The 21,435-nt window shown below is 45.0% G+C and overlaps 1 protein-coding gene across 2 annotated transcripts in view; it reads left to right on the forward strand.

Moving 5' to 3' along the window:
- The first annotated feature begins 410 nt into the window (after window positions 1-410).
- Window positions 411-21,435, forward strand: part of LRP8 (LDL receptor related protein 8) — a 298,502-nt gene continuing 277,477 nt past the window's right edge. For both annotated transcript variants that reach the window (XM_073357653.1, XM_073357654.1), the window contains exons 1-2: window positions 411-564; window positions 1,511-1,630. In XM_073357653.1, coding sequence (XP_073213754.1) covers window positions 495-564; window positions 1,511-1,630 — 190 coding nt within the window. In that variant the 5' untranslated portion in view covers window positions 411-494. The remainder of the gene's footprint in view (window positions 565-1,510; window positions 1,631-21,435) is intronic.

A 21,435-nucleotide genomic window follows, 5' to 3' on the forward strand; every position in this document is an offset into this window, starting at 1 on the left:
AAATGATGGAATGGAGACTATTTTTAGCTGCCCTTGGGAATGGAGATTGGCTTTGCCCCTCTGCCAGCCTGAGTAATATAAAATGAAGGTCCAACATTATCTGTGGTGTGGTACCCTGCCCCCCACGCCTGCTCAGCTCAACAATGCATTTGCTTTTCCAGGAGTGGGGTCAGGCTAGCAAAGCAACACCATCCACGCTTCAGGAAAAGAAAGCACCTTCTGTGGCAGCATTGCCCCAGCGCTTTCTCTCAGGATTCCTCATCCCCACGTGGCACCTGGTCTCGCTCAACGCGCCGAGCGGGCACGCACAGGTCTGGAGCGCCCAGACAGCCCGCCCAACCAGAAACGTCACCGCCTCCCATTTCAATGCACACACACGCTGGAGGAAGCGAGCAGGGCAGCAGCCGACGGCAAACACTCCGTTAGCGAAGGCGGTAAGCCCGGCTGCATGCAACCAGCACTCAAGGCATTATCACACGGAAGGAGAGAGCGCGATGTGCCACCCAGGACTAACCCGGCTGCTGCTCTTCCATCTGCTGCTGATCAAGCTGCACGCTGGCAAAGGTGGGTGGGGAGCCCCGTGTCCATGTCCTCTGCACGTGGGCGCGCGCGTGTCGGGGGGTAACCGCGCAGCATCGCTGGGACCTGAGCAAGGGCAAGCCCTGCATTTGCCTGGGTCTCTCGCTCTCCCTTTTGACGACTGGCTGCACGCGCTGCGTGTGGGATTCCTGGCCCTGCACAGGAAGCCAGTTGGCAGGGGTTCCCTTAACTTTGATCCGTGCTATACTGGGGGGGAAGGGCTGACGCCTTGTTTGAAGGGAAAGGCTATCACCGATGCTAGCCGACCGGTAGTGACAGGAATTCATCTTTTAAGCTAAGGGAAGATTTGTGTGGCCACCCGTAACCCAAACCCAGGAGCCCCGCTCCCTCTCTGCAAAGGAGCAGGTCCCCTTCTCAGCTTCAGGTTGGGGTCAGTTTCCATTTTGTGGGGGAAGGAAAATATTTAGGTAAACGGAGAAGCTGACAATGGTCCCCCAACATGCGATCTGCCTTTTGCACTGACAATGAATAGCCGCTAGGTCGTTGGTGCTTTTACTGTGGCATTTCCTTACCCTTCCCTCCAACCTCCTTTTGCCCTTAAATCAATGCCGGGTTATTTCCCAGAGTGCGTGAATTAGATGCTTGGTGTGTGCACGATGCCGCTTTTCACAGGGGGGGTATATTTAGCCGGGGAGAAGGGGATTATGGTAACCTACTTTAAGCAGAGGTGCATTGTCCTTGTGTTACTAAACACATGCCTCCCCCCCCCCCATGCAAAACAGCGCTCCCCCCATGCCGTGCCCCTCTCCAGGGGAGCCCTGTGTGTGCGGCGAGTTAAGAGTCCGCGGCGGGAGCGTGGCCTGAAGCCCCGGGCCGGGAGGATGCGGCCTGCAAAGCATGCCCCGGGCGGGGGTGGGCACGGCCGGGAAGCGCGCCCTAGCCCACGCGGCTCTGCCTCTGCCGCCCGCAGGCGCCGCCAAGGAGTGCGAGGAGGATCAGTTCCAGTGCCGGAACGAGCGCTGCATCCCCGCCGTCTGGAAGTGCGACGAGGACGACGACTGCTCGGACAACAGCGACGAGGCGGACTGCCGTGAGTGCCCGAGCCGCGCTCCCGGCCGGACGCCCCGCTCGCAGGCAGGGGTGCCGGATTGGCCGCGGGGAGGGTGGGCTGCGTGGGGCAGAGGCGAGCTGGAGCAAGCTCGTGTCTTCCGCTGGGGCTGCCTCTTGCAGGCTGCGGGAGCGCCATGCATTGCACGGGGGCACCCGGCGGCGCCTGGCTCCCGGGGCGTGTGTCCCTGTGTTTGGAAAGGAGTTTTCGACCCCCGGGGTGTGGGTGTGGGTGTGTGCGCGGCCGGCCTAGAAAGCAATCCTGTCCGGAGACTCGGGGGAGCCGGCGCCCGGGCAGCCCTGGGCACCGCGCGCAGGCTGGAGAGACGTCTCCCAGCCCTGCTGTCCCTTTCTCCGCCTGCGTTTCCCCCTGGGGCCGCATCACAGCCCCCGCTGCTGCTCGGAGATAGGCTTCTCCCTCTTGCCGGAAGGGGCGGATGCAGCGTTGAGCCTCGGGGAGAGCAGCGCAGCGCGCGTGTGTGTTGGGGGCGAATTATATCCCTATGCCCTGGGTGACAGTAGCGGGTCCTGCCCTGCCGCAAAACCTGGCCCAGAGGAAACGACTGTAAATTTGCGGTTCCATCCTGTTCTTTTTTGAATGAAGCCGTCGCTTTTGCCGGCCCCGTTTCGGATTGGCTGCTGGGAGACACCAGATCAGCCACATGGCACAAGCTGCCTATAGAAAAGTGGGAAGGGTTGACTAGTTTTTATTTGGTGCACCCTCGGCCATCCTCCTCCAAGACTCTCCCTTGTGCCCTTGCGCAGGTTAGAGGATAGGCTGTGAAGGTCTTCTGGGGATAGTGCCCTGACAGGCTAAATTTACAAAGGCACAGCGGTTTATTATTGCACCGTCAAAGTGAAATGCTTAGCGATGGGGATGATTTCAACTCTTTACCTACAAAATCTTGTTCTGGTGGTGATTCATCCTGAAAAATTCTAAGTTCGTTAAAAGAAAAGGAGGACTTGTGGCACCTTAGAGACTAACTAACAAATTTATTTGAGCATAAGCTTTCGTGAGCTACATATGCTTAAGCTCACGCTCAAATAAATTGGTTAGTCTCTAAGGTGCCACAAGTCCTCCTTTTCTTTTTGCGGATACAGACTAACACGGCTGCTACTCTGAAACCTGTCAAAGTTCGTTAAAGAGGTGGAGAGTTATAGTTTTCAAAATCTTCCTCCTCCGTATGTTAAACACTGACTTTTTATGGTTCTCCTTCCTCTTACTGTTATATCCTTGTTTTGACAAATCCTGTGTATGTGGGAAAACCCTAAGGAGAAATCATTGTTCAGGTTTAGTTCCTGGTGGTTTTTTTTTTTAAGTTGCTCATAGGACAGATCTTGAAAGAAGTTCAATTTAAGTATGTATATACAAGGATTACTGAAACAAATATGACAGGTTTCAGAGTAGCAGCTGTGCTAGTCTGTATTCGCAAAAAGAAAAGGAGGACTTGTGGTACCCCCCCCCCCCCGAATGCATCCGATGAAGTGAGCTATCGCTCACGAAAGCTTATGCTCAAATAAGTGTGTTCGTCTCTAAGGTGCCACAAGTCCTCCTGTTCTTTTTGAAAAAAATATAGTGAATTAGCCAGTGTGCATGTGCACAACTGCTTACTATTGGATAGAATCGGAACTACTCAGTTGTGTGTCATCAAGCCCCGTGCTGGTAACAGAATATAGTAGTGTAAGTGGGAGAAGAAGAGGGTTTATGCTTTTGGAGCAGGGCGGCTTGGAGTTCTACCTCCTCTGTTCCTGTGATGTCTCAGTCGGCCTTGGGGTTATGGTTGGCAAGATGCCAAAGTCCTAGACAGTTGCACATTTGTTATGCTATCAGTACACATGCTTGTCCCTTGTGTGTTGCCATGTAAGTTCTGTGGGTAGCAGCACTTCTCTCAACCGAAGTATGCAAGAAACATCCATGAAAGCAAAGAAATATGGAATTAAGTCCATTGTATCTACAAGAGACAAAACAGCACTGCAGGTTTTGCTGTGGCAGCTGACCTGAAATACCAAAGGCATGTCTTGAGAATTATATACTGTATAGGATAATAGCCATTGAATTCACACTTTGTTGTAATTCATGGGATGAGCTCTGCAGACTTCATAAACCACAAGAACATAACATGAGCAGCTGATGAATGGCAGCAGAGTCTAGGGAATAAGTTACGGTCATGCATTTTTCACTCTATTTCTTGCTATTAACATCCTTGCAGTTTTTAATCAATTTAACATTTACAGTCTCATCCTACAGTCCTTTCTTAGGCAAAACTTCCACTGAATTCAGTGGGAGTTTTGTTTGTATAAAGGTTGTATGGTCATGGCCTGAATGGATTCCTAATGTTCTGATTATTTTATCCCAACTCACAATGAATAGTCCTTTACCCTCTGAATAGTCCCATTAGAATCAGTGAGACTTCTTAAAAAGCAAGACTGAGTAAGGATCAGGACCTCCCCACCCCCAGGCCTCCCATGAAATACCGAGTCAGAAAAGATAAGGAATGTAAAATGATATTTTGATGAAGCTCTGGTTTGGTTATATTGTGCCATGTCAGATCGGTCAGGTATGTAATTGTGTTTTCTTAGAAGTTTTACTTCTGCAGCTTTTAGAGTTTTTTGAAAAAAGGCATTTTATGGCATGTGCCTGGGATTCTGTTTGCTGGTAAATGTTAACAAAGGGGTCATTGGTACATATGTAAGGAATTATACTATATTGTAGAGTGCAGACTAGCATATGAACATGGATTAGGTGGGTGTATTATAGAAATTTCCCATATGGACTGATCATTTAATTAAAATATGGAATTTGCAGTGGACTTCATTCAAATGGTCTTCATTCAAATTACATTTTTCACATGCTTATTTTTGCTAGCTTGTATTTACTTATTGCTGAACATTGATTTCTCTGAAATAATGTTAAAAGGAAAATATATGAGTGTTTATAATATAAAGCACAGGTGTACATAATATATGTACCCAGAGTATGTTCAGTACGCTTTTGTTTCTAGATTAACACACTACTTTCGTTGCTACTGAAGATACAATAATATATTAAAAACAGTATTTGGAATTTACACATTTGAAGAACTTGAATTTTCCACAGTTAACTACTGAAGGAGTGATGGACAGGGAAAAGGAAAATATATATAGCCCTGTAGTGGCAAATGCTGTGGCAGACCATTCCATTCTCAGTCTCTATATTCACAAAAAGAAATGGAGTACTGTGGCACCTTAGAGACTAACCAATTTATTTGAGCATAAGCTTTCGTGAGCTACAGCTCACTTCATTGGATGCATACTGTGGAAAATACAGAAGATGTTTTTATACACACAAACCATGAAAAAATGGGTGTTTATCACTACAAAAGGTTTTCTCTCCCCCCACCCTACTCTCCTGCTGGTAATAGCTTATCTAAAGTGATCACTCCGATGAAGTGAGCTGTAGCTCATGAAAGCTTATGCTCAAATAAATTGGTTAGTCTCTAAGGTGCCACAAGTACTCCTTTTCTTTCTCTTTACAATGTGTATGATAATCAAGGTGGGCCATTTCCAGCACAAATCCAGGTTTTCTCCCCCCCCCTCCTGTTGGTAATAGCTTTGTGATCAGGATAAGCTATTACCAACAGGAAAGTGGGTTTTGGCAGGGGGGAGGGGGGTGTTGGAGAAAACCTGGATTTGTGCTGGAAATGGCCCACCTTGATTATCATACACATTGTAAGGAGAGTGATCACTTTAGATAAGCTATTACCAGCAGGAGAGTGGGGTGGGGGGAGAGAAAACCTTTTGAAGTGATAAACACCCATTTTTTTCATGGTTTGTGTGTATAAAAACATCTTATGTATTTTCCACAGTATGCATCCGAGGAAGTGAGCTGTAGCTCACGAAAGCTTATGCTCAGATAAATTGGTTAGTCTCTAAGGTGCCACAAGTACTCCTGTTCTTTTTGCGAATGCAGACTAACACGTTACTCTGAAACCAGTCTCTAAATTCAGTTAGCTCAGAACTTTCTCAGAAGTATGTGATATGCATGTGTTAACAGATTTCTTATTGTATTTATCTTCACTTCTAGGAGAAACAGGATAACCCTTGTTTCAGAGTAGCAGCCGTGTTAGTCTGTCTTCGCAAAAAGAAAAGGACTTGTGGCTGTAACTCACGAAAGCTTATGCTCAAATAGATTGGTTAGTCTCTAAGGTGCCACAAGTCCTCCTTTTCTTTTTAGGATAACTCTTGTGGCTAGTATGTAAATGATCAGCTTGTAAAATAAACGGCTCCTTGTGGTTGTTGCCATTGAAATGCTCGGTTACAAAATGTTTCAGTTTTTTTTAATAGTTCTATGAGAAGATGACAATTTACTGTCTGCTTGTGGGAAAATAGGGAGTTGATGGAGTGGCAGTACTCAATGTGCTTCTTGCTAGAAGCCGCCTTTGTACACAGACTGAGGCTTTTCCTGTTTTCTGCTGCTCTACTGCCTGGCGAGTCTACTGTTGACTTTTCCAAGGAATTTGAGATTCCAAAGGAGGAGTCTGAGCACCTTGCTTCATAGAGGTTTCCTCTGGGCTTGATTTCTTACACTGAATTTCTTCCTTTTTGATTGGGAGTAGTGTGTCTGAAAGCATCCCTGTATTCGCACCCTACATATTATTGTAATAATCTTTGTACAAAATATGCCTTGTGAGGTATCATATGAAAACTTAATATCTTGAAAAAAGAAAAGGAGTACTTGTGGCATCTTAGAGACTAACCAATTTATTTGAGCATAAGCTTTCGTGAGCTACAGCTCACTTCATCGGATGTTGCTCACGAAAGCTTATGCTCAAATAAATTGGTTAGTCTCTAAGGTGCCACAAGTACTCCTTTTCTTTTTGCGAATACAGACTAACATGGCTGTTACTCTGAAACCTATGATAATCAAGTTGGGCCATTTCCAGCACAAATCCAGGTTTCCCCCCCACACACACAGGCACAAACTCACTCTTCTGCTGGTAACAGCTTATCTAAAGTGATCACACTCCTTACAATGTGCATGATAATCAAGTTGGGCGATTTCCAGCACAAATCCAGGTTTTCTCCTCGCCCCACACAAACTCACTCTCCTGCTGGTAATGAGGTGAGAAAATGGGGGGTGAGAAAACCTGGATTTGTGCTGGAAATGGCCCAACTTGATTATTATACACATTGTAAGGAGAGTGATCACTTTAGATAAGCTATTAACAGCAGGAGACTGGGGTGGGAGGAGGTATTTTTTTCATGCTTTCTGTGTATATAATAAGATCTTCTAAACTTTCCACAGTATGCATCCGATGAAGTGAGCTGTAGCTCACGAAAGCTTATGCTCAAATAAATTGTTAGTCTCTAAGGTGCCACAAGTCCTCCTTTTCTTTTTGCAGACAATATAGAGTCTGATGTTGACATGCAAATGTGCTGTCTCCTGCCATCTCCTCCCCCTGCTGTCTTGAGGCCCATTTACTACTTACATATAAATTGAGGTAAACACACATTCCTTTGTTTAGGCTAGACCTGTTCAACAACTTTTGCCTAGGCGGGTCCGTATGGTTTTGAATATGCACTAACCACATCATACAGGGAGATTTCACGGCTTTATAAATAATGTTGCTACATACATTTTCACCATGATGTTATTGACCAGCAAGATATTAAAACAGGTTTCAGAGTAACAGCCATGTTAGTCTGTATTCGCAAAAAGAAAAGGAGTACTTTTGGCACCTTAGAGACTAACCAATTTATTTGAGCATAAGCTTTCGTGAGCTACAGCTCACACATTTCAGAGGAACAGCCGTGTTAGTCTGTATTCGCAAAAAGAAAAGGAGTACTTGTGGCACCTTAGAGACTAACCAATTTATTTGAGCATGAGCTTTCGTGAGCTACAGCTCACGAAAGCTCATGCTCAGCTCACACATTGTAAGGAGAGTGATCACTTTAGATAAGCTATTACCAGCAGGAGAGTGGGATGGGAGGAGGTATTTTTTTCATGCTTTGTGTGTATATAATAAAATCTTCTAAACTTTCCACAGTATGCATCCGATGAAGTGAGTGTAGCTCACGAAAGCTTATGCTCAAATAAATTGGTTAGTCTCTAAGGTGCCACAAGTACTCCTTTTCTTTTTGCGAATGCAGACTAACACGACTGTTACTGTGAAACCTGTATATTGTCTGCCTCACTGTTTAAGTAAACTTTGCTTTGAGGGGTAATCTTCAGAAGAATCCACATCAAAGATTCACTGGATTGTAAAAGAAAGAGGCAGAAAACCCCTAAGCTGTGTCTCTTTCACCTAAGAAGACAAAAAAGGGTCGTGGCTACACTACAAAATCAAGTCGACCTAACTGCAGGCGCCGCAGTAATTACATCGCTTGTTTGTGTCTACAGTTTGCTCTTTGTCTTAGCAGTGCGCATCCTCCCCAGGAACCTGTTTTGATTGTACTGTCAGTGTGGGGCATTGTGGGATGGGTCCTGAAAGCTAGTAACAGGCAGCATAAGCAACACAGTTTTGACCTGACTATGTTGACCTTGACTCTACGCTGCTTGTGGAGGTGGAGTTATTAAGTCGGAGTAGTGGGGCATTTACATTTTGCTCCTGCCCACGTAAGTGTAGAGACTTCCCTAGTTCAATCGACATAAACTGCCTTGTGTTGACCTAACTCTATAGTGTAGACCAGACCTCAGGCACCAGCATCTTTGGGCCTCTGGGGGAGATCCTGACCAAAGAATTGTCAGTCACCATCTTGCTGGAAGACTGGGGGTGGGACAGGCCTTTTTAAACAAAGCCTTGAACCAAAATTTACCAGATTAAGTCTAAGACTTTTAGATGTAAAAAGAAAAGGAGTACTTGTGGCACCTTAGAGACTAACCAATTTATTTGAGCATGAGCTTTCGTGAGCTACAGCTCACTTCATCGGATGCATGCCGTGGAAACTGCAGCAGACTTTATTTATACACAGAGAATATGAAAAAATACCTCCTCCCACCCCACTGTCCTGCTGGTAATAGCTTATCTAAAGTGATCATCAGGTGGGCCATTTCCAGCACAAATCCAGGTTTTCTCACCCTCCACCCCCCCACACAAATTCACTCTCCTGCTGGTGATAGCCCATCCAAAGTGACAACTCTTTACACAATGTGCATGATAATAAAGTTGGGCCATTTCCTGCACAAATCCAGGTTCTCTCACTCCCTCACCCCCCTCCCAAAAACCACACACACAAACTCACTATCCTGCTGGTAATAGCTCATCCAAAGTGACCATTCTCCCTACAATGTGCATAATTAAGGTGGGCCATTTCCAGCACAAATCCAGGTTTTCTCACATCCCCCCCACCCCCATACACACACAAACTCACTCTCCTGCTGGTAATAGCTCATCCAAACTGACCACTCTCCAAGTTTAAATCCAAGTTAAACCAGAACATCTGGGGGGGGGGGGGGGGGGGTAGGAAAAAACAAGAGGAAAGAGGCTACCTTGCATAATGACTTAGCCACTCCCAGTCTCTATTTAAGCCTAAATTAATAGTATCCAATTTGCAAATGAATTCCAATTCAGCAGTTTCTCGCTGGAGTCTGGATTTGAAGTTTTTTTGTTTTAAGATAGCTACCTTCATGTCTGTGATTGTGTGACCAGAGAGATTGAAGTGTTCTCCGACTGGTTTATGAATGTTATAATTCTTGACATCTGATTTGTGTCCATTTATTCTTTTTGATGTGTTTTCACTGTTATTTGCTTGTGACAGTTTTGATCTTTATCTCTCATACTTGAATTCACTTAAATCCATCTTCTTTTGTTCATAAATTTGTTTTGTCTTTAAACCCATCCAGTTGTGTTTAAACTGAACTGTCTGGTAACTCCAGTTAAAGTAGAAAATTGTTGAATATTGACTCTTTACAGTGGTAATAGATCTTAATATCTGAGTGTCTAGGAGAAGGCTGGACAGCGCAGAACACACACTTCGGGAAAATTCAGTACTGGGAGTATGTTGCTTCACCCTGCAAGTAACAACCAAGGCTGGTGAAAGCCAGAGTGTGTCTGGTGTGTTGCTGACAGGCTGCTGGGTTCAGAGCTGCTGGACCAGGGCTGCAGTTATACCCAGACAGGATGTTACCTGCATGCTGGCAGGCTGTTTGTGAGCAGCCCAGGTGGGAGCTACAGCAGCAAAACATTGTGAGGCACCCAGCGTTGCAGGGCAGGTGGTGATACAGCCCCTCACTGATCTGGATTGCACCGCAGGATGGGACAGGTAGTAATCAAGAATTGTCCTTTCTGTCAAGCATTTGATGTAGAATGAGTGTGGCTAAATGGAAATCAAGGGATGAAATGGTGATGCCTCTTTAGTTACTGGATATGGAAGATTACCCAATCCCAATTTTTAAAAGGGGTTAGGTCAGACCTGGAACATGGTTATATAGCACTTTCACAAGTTGTAGGGTCAAATTCCTCCATGGGCTAACTCCATTATTTTAGGGGTTTTAAATAAGGGATGAATTGGGAACTGTCTCTCTTTAAAAAAAGGAAAAAGGTACTGAGGATCATCTGCCTTTTTTTTAAACCTTTAACCAGTCATATGTCCTGCTATAGTTGATGAAGGCAACTTTGCGTCCCTGGAACACTTATGTGGGCAGGCCGCAGAATTTGGCCCTATGTGAGTAAGATGAGAAGGATTTGACCCCCAGACTAATTGGATTAGGAGTTGGTCATGTGGTTTTGTAGAGTGTGTTGTCATGTGAGATTATTTATCTGGAAAAGTTATAAGGATACAAAATATTAATAGGTGTGTGTGTGTAAGATTTGGTTTAATTAAAAATATCTAAATCCAACATATTTGCAGAGTCTTTCTTAAGTGCCTCTGACTTCGCTGTGATGAGGTACTATTTCAGTCCATAGTATGGTGCCATTTTAGTGTTATTACAGTCAGAAACATTAAACTATTTTATTTACTTTAGATATTTTTAATTTAAAATATTAAAGGGTCCATCCTACATTAACAACTACAAGTGCTACTCACATTATGAAGGCAAATGTATTTCAGAACAGAGCAACATAAATGATGAGGCTGGAGGTATCGATCTGTGAGGAAAGTTGAAGAACTGAATAAGTAGGTGTAGCTTAGCTAAGTGACAACTAAATGGGAACATAGTAGTCATCTATAGTGTTTGAAGAGTGTAAATGCCAATGATGGAGAGGAATTGGGACAAGAGAGTTTATCAGGAGTAATGAGAACAGAGCTTCTTCTTGCCAAGTTACGATGTCTCTGCAGTGCTAACAGGAGGCAAAAGTAGCGAAAAAGGATTTTTTGTTAAAGTCACCAGATATATGCAGGTGGTTAAGTAGGAAGATAGCTTTTTTGCTCGGTTGCTTTTCTGGTCACAACTGCACTTTGTAGTGGGTGGAGCCCCCCTTTGGGGAGGATAGCCCCCAGCTCCCTCCCTTCCACCCACAACCCTCTCCCCCGCAGCCGGAGTAATGACCCCCCCCCTTGGCCAGAGGAGCCCCGGGCTGGCTGGAGGCCCAAGCACCCCCGCCCCTCCCCAGGTCGGAGGAGCCCTGGGTTGTCCGAAGCCTCGAGCCTGCCCCCTGTACCTGCCCCGAGGAGCCCTGAGCGCCCCCCCCCCCCACTTGCCCAGAGGAGCCCCAGGCCAGCCGCAGCTGCACCTCCCCTCCCCAGACCCCAAGCCTGGGAAAAGCCGCAGCGTGACTGTGTTTCTTTCCAAAGAAGACCTGAGCTTTTGATATGCCCCATGCGGGTTCCGGGGTGGCTGAGTATTTGCTACTCAGCTTCCTGGGTTCATCAGTAATCTCTCTGGAGTCCAAGGAGATTACTGATGATCTCGGGAAGCTGAATAGCACATACTGCCTCCTTAGCAACCCCAGAACCCACATGGGACATCATAAAGCAAAAACTTCCGTCGCCAAACCTGCAACTGGTTGTCTGGCAGCAGCAGGAGCATCAGGGGATGCAGAATCTCCCTTGGCCTATTATACCCCAGGAGTACAGTAGGCAGATATCCATGGTGTCAGAAGCTTTCCTAAGGTCAAGGAGAATGTGGAATGAATGAGTTCTGATCTAGCAAATCTTTTGTTTTTTCTACTTTTGAAGACAGAGTTGTTAGCTACATTTTCTAAATAAAAAGAACAGGAGTACTTGTGGCACCTTAGAGACTAACCAATTTGTTAGAGCATAAGCTTTTGTGGGCTACAGCCCACTTCATCGGATGCATAGAATGGAACATATAGAAAGAAGATATATATGTACACACATACATACAGAGAAGGTGGAAGTTGCCATACAAAGTGTAAGAGGCTAATTCATTAAGATGAGCTATTGTCAGCAGGAGAAAAAAACTTGTGTAGTGATAATCAAGATGGCCCATTTAGACAGTTGACAAGAAGGCTACTTAACATGGGGAAATAGATTCAACATGTGTAATGACCCAGCCACTCCCAGTCTCTATTCAAACCCAAGTTAATGGTATCTAGGTTGCATATTAATTCAAGCTCAGCAGTTTCTCATTGGAGTCTGTTTTTGAAGCTTCTCTGTACAGCTCACTGTAGAGGCTTGAAAAAATCTGACAAATACTGATACCTTTGTCTGTTTCTAATGGACAAGAGCCCAGGTGGCTTTGTTTTGTTTGCTTCCGTTTTTGATTATTAGCCAGTAATGCATACTGCTCTAGGAGCAGGGCAAACTGCAGCAACGTGGAAGCTCATGTGCTGGGTGAAATTCATCCCTGGTGTGACTCTGGAGGCTTGTGAAAGTCACACCAGGGGTGAATTTGCCTGAGTGTTTTCTTCCCCTTTCTCCCTGCCTTGTGTTTTCGCTAATTTCTTGGTGATAGATTTTTAAAAAATAGATAGTGCTCTTGTGTTTTAGACCGTACCTACTTGCAGTGGCTCTTTGATGTTTCTCTTCCTGATTTTAGATTTTCGAAACCCAAAGCTCAGATATATTTGCTGTTCTTGTCATAGGGAGGGAGCAGGTTTGAAAGGGTTGTAGGGGAAATGGTAAGTGGGAGAGGCAGATGGATTTTGGCATCTAAGGAGGGGGGTCAAGTTGAGAAGTTTGCTATGTGGGAGGTACAGAAGCATTGGCAGTAGGGCATTAGGAATGGGACATTCATTATTGAGGGGATACTAGTTTGGCATGAACGTCTCTCGCTCCCTGTACTATCTACTTCACTTTCTGGCCTTGCTGCTAGCTCTCTTGCTCACCACACTCCTCACATCTTGGAATTTTTAAATTTGAACTTGAAGCGCATAGTGTCCATACTGAGCTCCACCCTTCTGAATCATTACACATCTTATAAGAGGTTTCTGATCCCTATATTTTTTCCAAGCCCCCAGAAAAATGTGTGGATTCTGTTTGAGTTTTCGAGTATTGCTTCTTGTTTTACAGCACTGTTGCAGTGTCCCTAGTCGAAAGCAATTGGTCTATTCCTGTGTAACTCTCCTCTAGCACAAGCGCCTGGTTCTAGCCAAAGGGAAGCTGCATACTTTTATGCTACATGGTTAGGAAATGTTAGAAATACGGAGCCTAATTTCTTCTAAAATGCCTTTTCCTGTTAAAATCATTAATATTTAGATTACTCCAAGGTGGGGGTATGAGCCTTTTGATATAATTCATGCAAATTTTTCTGCTCCATGAAAATTCCTGCTGAAATGCAAAAGATAACTTGTAAAGTCTAATTAATGTGTTACAATAATTCTGTGAACTACTTACAAAAAAATCTAATGTTAAAATAATGTCAGGAGTCAGGCTTTAAATAAAGGGAAGCCAGGAAATTCAGAGTGGGGGGTTAAAACTCCATTTTAATGCTACCTCAGTAAAGAGACTGTTGTGTAATAAGAAGATGATGGGTCCAGCAGACCTGCGCTCTGTTCTATTACCTGTTACCTTTGCCTCAGAACAAAAGGTGAACCTTCATATCTCTTCAGAGGTTTGAATCTGAAGAGTCATGATCACGTTTGAGGCTTGAATTTGGTTCGCTATATATTGAAATAACTAGCACCTCCACAGTGCTCTTCAGTAAGGTGAGTGAGTAGCATCACTCCCATTATACAGGTGAGGAAACTATGGCACAGAGAGCTAGTGTATGGTCAAGGGCATACTGTAAATCAGTGGCAGAACCAGGAGCAGAACTCAGATGTCCTAAATCCAAGTGTCCAATCCACTTGAGCATGCTGCCTGCCCAAAGGCACCTGTGGGGCTAATGATAAAATTTCATTCTTCATTCCAGATTACCTGGCTTTTGTAGTTCTGAGTCAGAATCTGGCAGTTAGTCTAACCTTGCAGAGTTATCACAAAGAGTGAATTTAACAATAGAGCTCTAGAATCTACTAGAGAATGGGATTTATAAGAGGTTTAGATTAGAATAACACTGAGGGCCATTAGCCGGGGCCTTGCTATCAAATTGCTGTAAAGGAGATGTTTTCTTTCTGAGACATTAATATTATTTTAATATTTATTAAATGATTGACAGTGTGGTTGGTGCTGTCAGCTCATTCTATGAAGTCACAAGGCTACATCTATGTTTTACTGAAAAACGTCCCCCGTATCTGAGATTTGCAGAGCTGCTATATGGTCCTCAGCACATACGTCTCCAGACACTATGCCCTCATCACTGCCTCTAGATCTCATGTGGCAGTTGGCAGTGCAGTTCTTTCCTCAGTTCTAGACTTGATGCTGAAGCTCCCCCTCCTTAGAGGGATATTGCTTAGGAGTCACCTGAAGTGGAGCAACCATAAGGATGCTACTTGATGAACAAAAAGAAGTTACTGCACAGGGTAAGGAACTGTGGTTCTTTGATATGCGTGTCTCTATGTGGGCTATACTTCTTGGCCTCCTTCCTCTCTGCTTCAGGATTTCCCTCTGAGACTTGACAATAGAGAAGGGTGGTTTGCCCATGCAGCCCGATACATACATTCATGGCCCGCACTGAGGCTGTATGGGCCAAATGAATACTGCTCGTGAAAATCTCTGATCCAAGGTGCGTAAGGCATATGAGCACCTCATGTGGCGGACCCATAGGGGGACATGTCTCGAAGAGCCACAGTTATTGCACAGGGGGAGTAACCTCTTTTTGGCCAACAAGAAACTTGACACTAGCTAAAATGCTTGGGAAATTTTAGCTCATTGTTGTATATTTTGTTCATCTCACCTCATTTCCTCCCTATATTCCCCTTTCATAACAAACCAACAACAACAACAAAAATCAAACCCCAACCCAGTTGCAAAGTTTAGCATCCATAGCTGCTATATTTAAACAAAGATGTAAATTCTCTCATAGCTTGGAAAACAGTGCTGTACCTCTGGCTAGTAGAAATAACAATTAGGATTAAAATTAACACCTGTTATAGGTAATAGGTGATTCTGTTGGATTTATTACATAATTTAAAAGGTGTATATTTCATGGACAAGTTTCTCTGATGGCAGATTAGCAAACAGGTTCAAATAGAGGCGTGGAACAATCTCAGTCAGGATTTTGGTTCACACTGGCGTGTTGAAATTGCATGTTTTACTTAGAGGCATTGCTGGGGTGAATTTTGCTCTCCGTTACAATGGTGTTATTGAGAACTGAATTTGTTCTCATTCTATAAAGTAATATGCTATGTATATCTGCCAAATGAGCCAGTTAATGTTGGTCCCTGCAGTTGAATAAGGATTAAGAAACTGCATTGCCAGGCACTGAAAGCAATCTGTTCTCTCCAGTTTTTCTTCTCTGGAGGAACTCTGATTGGGGCATGGTACTTCAAAAAGTAGGAAATTAGAGCAGGGAGAAATCCTATCCCGAGGCCTGCGATATAAATACAGAAGCTCCTCCCAAGGGAGTATGATAGATAGCGTGGTATATTTTATCTTCATGATTGCAGGCTTCATGAAATAAAACATACATATGTGAGAAACATGGAGCCATTTGTAGGCCTGCACCATGCACTTCTCTGCCTTGCTGGAATCTTTCCTTCAAGTACCCTTCATAAGTTTGGCCAGTAATGTTCACACCTCTACTTTCCAGCCAGAAATGCCAGTTCTCCAGCAGCAATGCACAAAGTCTTTATCAACACTCTCTTGCCCTGGCATTGAAAGAGACTGTGCAAAGCCTGGGTGAGAGCACCAAGTACTTTTCCATAGCTGATGATGTACAAGATTACATGAATGCTTGCTGACCTTTTTTGTAAGTACTTGTGGAAAGGATCGACAGCTCCTGCACAAACAGCGCACTTCAGGCTTCTGGGAGCTGCTAAGTTCACTGTGCATACACATATTCAGTTCATCACTTTATTTTTAAACTTTGGGAATTAACTCCAAACTCGGTGTACTACAATTAAAAGGTCATTGATGTGGAGACTGAATGACTTAGGGGATTGGTTCTGACATAGAACTCTTTACCTCTCTATCATTGGCTCAAATCCAGTTCAGGCCGGCAGCATCCAAAAGGCATTCCCATCCAATGAACGCTTGGGGGGCTATGAGAAGAGTTGGTGGTCTCAGACAAGTTCTTAGTGGATACATGTCCCCAGAATAAAAACCACCACTACAATTGGCACTCTTGTTTGACTGAGTGGTTATGGAGACTCAACTACTTTCATGCCAGAAGTGGTCCCTGGAGGTCAGAGTTGAGACACATTAGCAGAGCACTCTGCATTATTGCTGCCAAAACCAGAATTGTCCTGTGGGATTATAGGGAGCTACAGTCCTCAGGGTTATCAACCTGGCATTTTTCATCCACACTAAAGTTTACTTTTTGAAAGCATAGTTGTTTTCAAGCTAGAGACTGAAACATACTTTCTTGGGGTATGTCTTCACTATGGCAGCGCTTGAATGTGTCTGTGTAGTCGCGGCTCCAGAGCTGGGAGCGAGCTCTCACAGCACTGTAAAAAAATCACCCCCATGAGGGGAGTAGCTACCAATGCTGGGAGCCCGGCTCTCAGCGCTGGTGCACCGTCTACATTGCTACTTTAGAGCACTGAAACTTGCATCGCTCAGGGGTGTGTTTTTTCACACTCCTGAGCAAGAAAGTTTCAGTGCTGTAAATTGGCAGTGTAGACAAGGCCTTACTGGTGGTTTTCCATCCTTATCTGTGCATGCTGGGTGGTTATTACAGAGTTGCTCATGAGAGTGGGTTTGTGCATGCTTGCTTGCTAGGTTGCTTGCTTGCTAGTCACAGGGATGCTCATCAGAACTGGGTTGTGCATATTTTTTTGTTAAAGAGTGCTGGGGCTGGAATTGCGGAAAAGCAGCATCACTTGTCCCATAACCTCAGCGTACAGAACACAACGCCATCCACAGCCTCAGAAACAACTCTGACATCATAATCAAAAAGGCTGACAAAGGAGATGCTGTTGTCATCATGAATAGGTCTGAATATGAACAAGAGGCTGCTAAGCAGCTCTCCAACACCACTTTCTACAAGCCGTTACCCTCTGATCCCACTGAGAGTTACCAAAAGAAACTACAGAATTTGCTCAAGAAACTCTCTGAAAAAGCACAAGATCAAATCCGCACAGACACACCCCTGGAATCCCGACCTGGGATATTCTATCTACTACCCAAGATACATAAACCTGGAAATCCTGGACGCCCCATCATCTCAGGCATTGGCACCCTGATAGCAGGATTGTCTGGCTATGTAGACTCCCTCCTCAGGCCCTACGCTACCAGCACTCCCAGCTATCTTCGAGACACCACTGACTTCCTGAGGAAACTACAATCCATCGGTGATCTTCCTGAAAATACCATCCTGGCCACTATGGATGTAGAAGCCCTCTACACCAACATTCCACACAAAGATGGACTACAAGCCATCAGGAACACTATCCCCAATAATGTCACGGCAAACCTGGTGGCTGAACTTTGTGGCTTTGTCCTCACCCGTAGCTATTTCACATTTGGAGACAATATATACCTTCAAATCAGCGGCACTGCTATGGGTACCCACATGGCCCCACAGTGTGCCAACATTTTTATGGCTGACTTAGAACAACGCTTCCTCAGCTCTCGTCCCCTAATACCCCTATTCTACTTGCGCTATATTGATGACATCTTCATCATCTGGACCCATGGAAAAGAAGCCCTTGAGGAATTCCACCATGATTTCAACAATTTCCATCCCACCATCAACCTCAGCCTGGACCAGTCCACACAAGAGATCCACTTCCTGGACGCTACGGTGCTAATAAACGATGGTCACATAAACACCACCCTATACCGGAAATCTACTGACCGCTACCTGCATGCCTCCAGCTTTCACCCAGACCACACCACACGGTCCATTGTCTACAGCCAAGCTCTACAATACAACCGCATTTGCTCCAACCCCTCAGACAGAGACAAACACCTACAAGATCTCTATCAAGCATTCTTACAACTACAATACCCACCTGCGGAAGTGAAGAAACAGATTGACAGAGCCAGAAGAGTACTTGGAAGTCCCCCACTACAGCACAGGCCTAACAAAGAAAATAACAGAACGCCACTAGCCGTCACCTTCAGCCCCCAACTAAAACCTCTCCAACGCATTATCAAGGATCTACAACCTATCCTGAAGGACGACCCATCACTCTCACAAATCTTGGGAGACAGGCCAGTCCTTGCCTACAGACAGGCCCCCAACCTGAAGCAAATACTCACCAGCAACTACATACCACACAACAGAACCACTAACCCAGGAACCTGTCCTTGCAACAAAGCCCGTTGCCAACTGTGCCCACATATCTATTCAGGGGACACCATCACATCAGGGCCTAATCACATCAGCCACACTGTCAGAGGCTCGTTCACTTGCACATCTACCAATGTGATATATGCCATCATGTGCCAGCAATGCCCCTCTGCCATGTACATTGGTCAAACTGGACAGTCTCTACGTAAAAGAATAAATGGACACAAATCAGATGTCAAGAATTATAACATTCATAAACCAGTCAGAGAACACTTCAATCTCTCTGGTCACGCGATTACAGACATGAAAGTTGCGATATTACAACAGAGAAACTTCAAAACCAGACTCCAGCGAGAAACTGCTGAATTGGAATTCAGTTGCAAACTGGATACAATTAACTGAGGCTTTAATAGAGACTGGAAGTGGCTAAGTCACTATGCAAGGTAACCTATTTCCCCTTGTTCCCCCCCCCCATTCTTGTTAAACCCTGGATTTATGCTGGAAATGGCCCACCTTGGTTATCATACACATTGTAAGGAGAGTGATCACTTTAGGTAAGCTGTTACCAGCAGGAGAGTGGGGTGGGGGGAGAGAAAACCTTTTGAAGTGATAAACACCCATTTTTTTCATGGTCTGTTTGTATAAAAATATCCTCACTGCATTTTCCACTTTTATGCATCCGATGAAGTGAGCTGTAGCTCACGAAAGCTTATGCTCAAATAAATTGGTTAGTCTCTAAGGTGCCACAAGTACTCCATTTCTTTTTGCCCTAGATATGTAGCCACATAGCCCTTCTTATATTTCCTGAGAAGATCTAATAAGAGAGAAACAGGAATTTCCAGGTACATCTAAAAGACTAGGAAAGTGCCAGGGGAGTGTAAACTGCAGGAGGCAGCTAGGAAGGTTGGAGAGGAAGAAAGGAAGTCTGCTAGGAAGAAAGTCTCTAGGGATGAAAGGTTGTTTATATGCCAGTACCATTCACTCCTTAGCCGAGAGGTGGGCAAGCTACGGCCTGGACCGTCCTGCCCATCCCTTGAGCTCCCGGCAGGGGAGGCTAGCCCCCAGCCCCTCCCCTGCTGTCCTTCCTCCCCCGCAGCCTCAGCTCCCCGTGCCGCCAGAGCTCTGGGCAGCGGGGCTGCGAGCTCCTGTCGGGCAGCCTGGCTGCGAGAGCCGCTGGCCTGCCTCGGTCCTTCAGACTGCGCAGCGGCATGGCTGGCTCTGGCCGGGTGGTGCGGCTGCCAGTCCTGGTGCTCTGAGCAGCATGGTAAGGGGGTGAGGAGTGGGGGGTTTGGATAGGCGTGGGAGTCCTGGGGGGCCTGTCAGGGGGCGGGGATGTGGATAGGGGTCAGGGCAGTCAGGGAGCGGGGGGGTTGAATAGGGGATGGGGTCCCGGGAGGGGGTGGTCAAGGGACAAGGAGCGGGGTGGTTGGATGGGTTAGGGGTTCTGAGGGGAGTAATCAGGGGGTGGGAAGTGGGCAGGGGCCAGGCTGTATGGGGAGGCACAACCTTCCCTACCCGGTTTTGGAAGCCCGATGTGGCCCTCAGGCCAAAAAGTTTGCCCACCCCTGCCTTAGCCACTCTACTGAGATAGCCAGCATGGGGGCTAATTTTGATGGTATTTATATTGTTTACAATACAGAGATCTATTGTTGGGAACTAGAGAGACCACAAACTCCTTTCATATCATCATGTGGTCAGTTGGGTCATGACTGACCTGCAGTAGAGATGACAGGCCCCATATCTCATTATCAAGTCCCTAAACCATTGAAACTTTAAGCAGTGGGTACATGACATTGTGTAAAATAGGGGTTTTGCTTCATTCTTCACTATTATTCCTTGTGGAATCTGGTTGCACAGTGCACAGCCTATTGTAGTCACTTCAAAGAGCTGGAAAGCCCTGCCCCTAATGTACATTTACTCCTGGAATAAGAAATGGGTAGGAAAACAAAAGCGTTTAATTTATCTGCATAGCAGGTGGTAGGACAACCAGGTCCCTAAAACCTATGTAGGCTATTAAATAAGTGGCCTGATTTTTCAAAATAAAAAAGTGGCCTGTTGAGGTCAGTTGGAGCTGCTGAGTACTTAGCACGTTTGAAAATGAGGTCATCTATTCAGGAACCTATAGATGAGGTTAAATGCCTAATTTGAAACACCCATTTTTGAAAACATTGGCAACTATTCCTGGATTTGCCTTGAGCAAGTCACTTCACCTCTCTGCATCTCAGTTTTGTGAAAGGGGGGTAATAATGCTTGCTCATCTTTGTAAAGTGTTTTGCAGTCTATGTATGAAAAGGGCTCTACAAGAACTAAGTAGTATTAGTATTTTCTTATAAGCTGTGAACAACAACAAAAAATCAACAAATTAGTATTAGGTCAAGACAAGTGGTTTTCAGTATTAGTGGAGGGAGCTTCAGATGCCATTGAAAACATTGAATTCATCCCAGATGGTGTCCCAGAGGGAAGTTTTGTGGCATCAATTAACTTGTAGGTGACCCACACTGTCAGCCCAGGGTGAGTAATTGGCAGTTTGCCACATGCACAAGAAGAATGAGCCAAAATAGGAACAATGAGAGACAGAGAGAATGGTGTGTCTTCGCAAGAAGAAAAAATAATTCATAGGGGTTCTTGGGTACCAGTTTTTAAATGGGTTAGGAACAGGACTATATGCTTTGCTGGCAAGCAATTTCTCAGTCACATTTGTAAAAAATAAAACCCATTTAGAAATATTCTACTATCCTACAGCACAAGATGCCAGTTTGTGCTGTAGCATTATTGTAAGTTATAGTGTTTGGGGCCATCACTGTAGAACGTGGAGATTTATTTTATTTTAACTTGCATTTTTATTTATTTTATTTATTTATTTATTTATTTTATTTTATTTTATTTTAACTTACTTAACTTAAGTTTATTTTTACTTTAACTCTGTAAAGTAGAAGGGCCACTTTCAGCTGAACCTATGCAGAACCCCTTCACCTTGTGGAATTCTGCAAATTGGGGCCGAAATCAGTACCCCATATCCAAACATCCCTGGTTTTTGAGATGTACCCATCCAAATTTGGGTTTATTTCTACTGCAGATACGAAACCCAATGGACTGGTTGAACTGCTGCATCCACTGGGGCTACGTGATCC

This window comes from Lepidochelys kempii, chromosome 8 (genome assembly GCF_965140265.1).
Source record: "Lepidochelys kempii isolate rLepKem1 chromosome 8, rLepKem1.hap2, whole genome shotgun sequence".
Lineage (NCBI taxonomy): Eukaryota > Metazoa > Chordata > Testudines > Cheloniidae > Lepidochelys > Lepidochelys kempii.